Genomic DNA, 3,308 nt, shown 5'->3' on the forward strand with positions numbered 1-3,308 from the left:
ACAACACAGATCTCTCTCCTGTGTGTATGTTCTGATATGTAGCTTCTCAGAACATGTATAAATTTTTATTAGCTACAATGAGTTGTGTTTTAATGCACAAGATCACATACACAATGGCTCAGTAGAGTAGGAATTTATTTCTCACATGAAGTACACATGGAGGATTTGGCATAGAAGTGGAAGATCTCTGGTTTCCCCAATTAATTCTTTCTCCCAACTACGGCTCCCAAATTCACCATAGGTTTCATCTGAACTTCAGTTGCAGAGGACACAGAATGCAGAGGACCATATGGTCATTTTATGTTGACAGGCCTTTATGTAATGATCACCAGTCTATATTCACCCAGACAGAGGTCAGTTACATGGTCCTGCCACAACAACAGAAGGCAGAGAAATGTTGTTGAAAACTGGAGAAAAGAGAACAGGTTTTGGAAAACACTTCACTAAATGCCATAAAGGATTCCCATGTGAGTTCTCTGATGTTTCCGAAAGTGTGATTTCTGACAAAAAGTTTGCCGCAATCACTGTATTTGTAAGGTCTCTCTCCTGTGAGTTCTCTGATGTTTGCTAAGCTGTGATTTCTGACAAAAGGTTTTCCCACAGTCATTACATTCATAGGGTTTCTCTCCAGTATGAATTCTTTGATGTACAGTGAGTTTTGATTTCTTGTTGAAAGATTTTCTACATTCTTTACATTCATATGGTTTCTCACCAGTGTGAATTCTCTGATGTACAGTGAGGCCTGACTTATCACAGAAAGTTTTCTTGCATTCGTTACATTGATAGGGTTTCTCTCCGGTGTGAGTACGCTGATGCATTCTAAGGTGTGATTTCTGAGAAAAGGTTTTTCCACAGTCTTTACACTCATAGGGTTTCTCTCCTGTGTGAGTTCTTTGATGTACAGTGAGTTTTGACTTCTTGTTGAAAGACTTCCTACATTCTTTACATTCATAGGGTTTTTCTCCAGTGTGAGTTCTCTGATGTACAGTAAGGTTTGACTTCATGTTGAAAGATTTCCTACATTCTTTACATTCATATGGTTTCTCACCTGTGTGAATTCGCTGATGCACAGCAAGACTTGACTTATCTGAGAAAGTTTTTGCACATTCACTACATTCATAGGGCTTCTCCCCTGTGTGAATAGCTTGATGCATTGTGAGGTGTGATTTCTGACAAAAGGTTTTTCCACATACTTTACATTTGTAGGGTTTCTCTCCAGTGTGAGTTCTCTGATGCACAGTGAGGTTTGACTTCATGTTGAAAGATTTCCTACATTCTTTACATTCATAGGGTTTCTCACCTGTGTGAATTCTGTGATGTACAATAAGGGTTGATTTTTGGCCAAAAGTTTTTCCACATTCAAAACATTTATAGGATTTTCCGCCTGTGTGAATTCTCTGATGAACAGTTAGGTTTGACTTCTGACGAAAGGATTTCTCACATTTATTACATCTGTATGGTTTCTCCCCTGTATGTGTTCTCTCGTGTCGTATAACCTTTGATTTGCTAATGAAGGATTTCTCACATTCTTTACATTTATAGGGTTTCTCTCCTGTGTGTATTTTCTGATGTTTAGTGAATTTAGATTTTTCATAGAACATCTTGCCACACACATTACATGAAAATGTTTTCCTCTCTATCTGAGTTAACTCTTGAGCCTTGAGAGCTGACCCATCATAGGTTTTCACATATTCACTATATTTACGGGTGGTCTCTCCTATATGAAGTCTATTATGGGTCAATAATATTCCTTCTGAGTTGAAAGTTTTCCTTTGTCCAGTATATTCAAAAGGCTGCCACTCAGTTTGGGTTTTGTGATACTGACTAAGGTACTCATGATGTCTGAGAGATTTTCCAGTGACAGTACGGGTGTCAGGGTCCTTGCTAGCATGCATCTCATTGGGCTCACTAGAGAGAACCATGTTCTGACATAAACTAAACTCTTCAGGTCTCCTTCCTGCATAGTTTCCATTATTTATAATCTGATTTAAAATATGATGTGAGATCAAATTAAATGTTTTTCCTAATTCAATTCTCTTCTCAGTTGAGGTTCTGCTGTTGGTGAGAAGTTGCCACAACTGTCTACGGTGACTTTCCTGATTTCTCTCAATTAGATCACCAACTATCGGGACATCTGAAATAAATTTTAAAAAAAAAGTTACCATACAAATTAATCACAGAAAAGCATTTTTGATAGAATGCTCATGTAAATGCAAAGAACTTTTTTTTTTTTAAACAAACTAGTGGCTTAAGATTTTGTAGAAACCTACCATTAGTATTAATTGTATGATCAATGGTTTTTAATCTAAAGATATCATATAATAAATTATACTCATGAACTTTTTTTTTACTAAAAATAATCAGCATTTATTGCCAACTAGCAATAACATAAGAATAATCAAAACAATATGACCAAAGGGAACAAACTACTGTCTTTTCAACAAGTTCTCACTTCATTTATCATTTCTAGTTGGAGACACTTTGTAGCAGAGTAATATTACCTCCTTTTAACATAATCCAAACCAGTTTTTTTCTTGACTTTGTTTTAGAATGAATCGCCTCTGCATCATCTAATACAAGGTTAATACACTCATCAAAATCAATGACACAGCAGCCTCTTTCTGCATGTTCACTTGTTCATTGCTCACACCTGCATCTGGGATCTATTTTGCAAGTATTTAACAATAAAACTAATAGGCTAGACCATCACCTCTTGCATTTCTTGGCCCCGTTCACAGTAAGTCATGGTGGAAACTCACAAAGCCCACAATGACTGATGAATTTTCTAATGCTGTACTACATATTTATTTGCTTCTTTAATTTTTTTTCCTCCCTAATTCATGAAATATTTGGTAAAAACTATTTACATACATCAGAGTTTTTAAGGGTTTATCATCTTCCATTTCTTTTTCTTTTTCTTTCTTGTTTTTGTTTTGCCAGAGGGCACAAGTGCTCACTGAAGAGAGATAGAGAGAGGGAAAGTGAGAAAGCATTCCCCATGGAGTATGGTCATTTCACCATCACCTCTCCTTCATTTCTCCCTCCTTTTGAGATTGTGGCTACACATGCACACATGCCCCCAGTATGTCCCTCAAGCCACCAGATCCAGGACTTTACTGCATAGTCAGTCATGCTGAACTCAGCAGCCATGCCAATCCATACGCTGCCCCCTGTTCTTTCTCTCTGATTTTTAAAACAATGGCAAGTGTCTCATATGCTAATATTTTTCCTCATTATTCTGCCTTAAAGGTGGTAAGGATTTCTTGCATCAGCTACTTACACATGTAGCACAGGGCCATTTGTCTGTC

At 37.1% G+C, this 3,308-nt stretch overlaps 1 protein-coding gene across 1 annotated transcript in view; it reads right to left on the minus strand.

The window, feature by feature from the left end:
* Window positions 1-118: 118 nt before the first annotated feature.
* The window catches only part of LOC114006256 (zinc finger protein 717-like), a 28,766-nt gene continuing 25,576 nt past the window's right edge, over window positions 119-3,308 (minus strand). Inside the window, 3 exon segments of the mRNA XM_027768484.1 lie at window positions 119-511; window positions 514-548; window positions 550-2,134. Coding sequence (XP_027624285.1) covers window positions 444-511; window positions 514-548; window positions 550-2,134 — 1,688 coding nt within the window. The 3' untranslated portion in view covers window positions 119-443.

Source organism: Tupaia chinensis, unplaced genomic scaffold, assembly GCF_000334495.1.
Source record: "Tupaia chinensis unplaced genomic scaffold, TupChi_1.0 Scaffold146604_1, whole genome shotgun sequence".
NCBI classification, from domain to species: domain Eukaryota; kingdom Metazoa; phylum Chordata; class Mammalia; order Scandentia; family Tupaiidae; genus Tupaia; species Tupaia belangeri.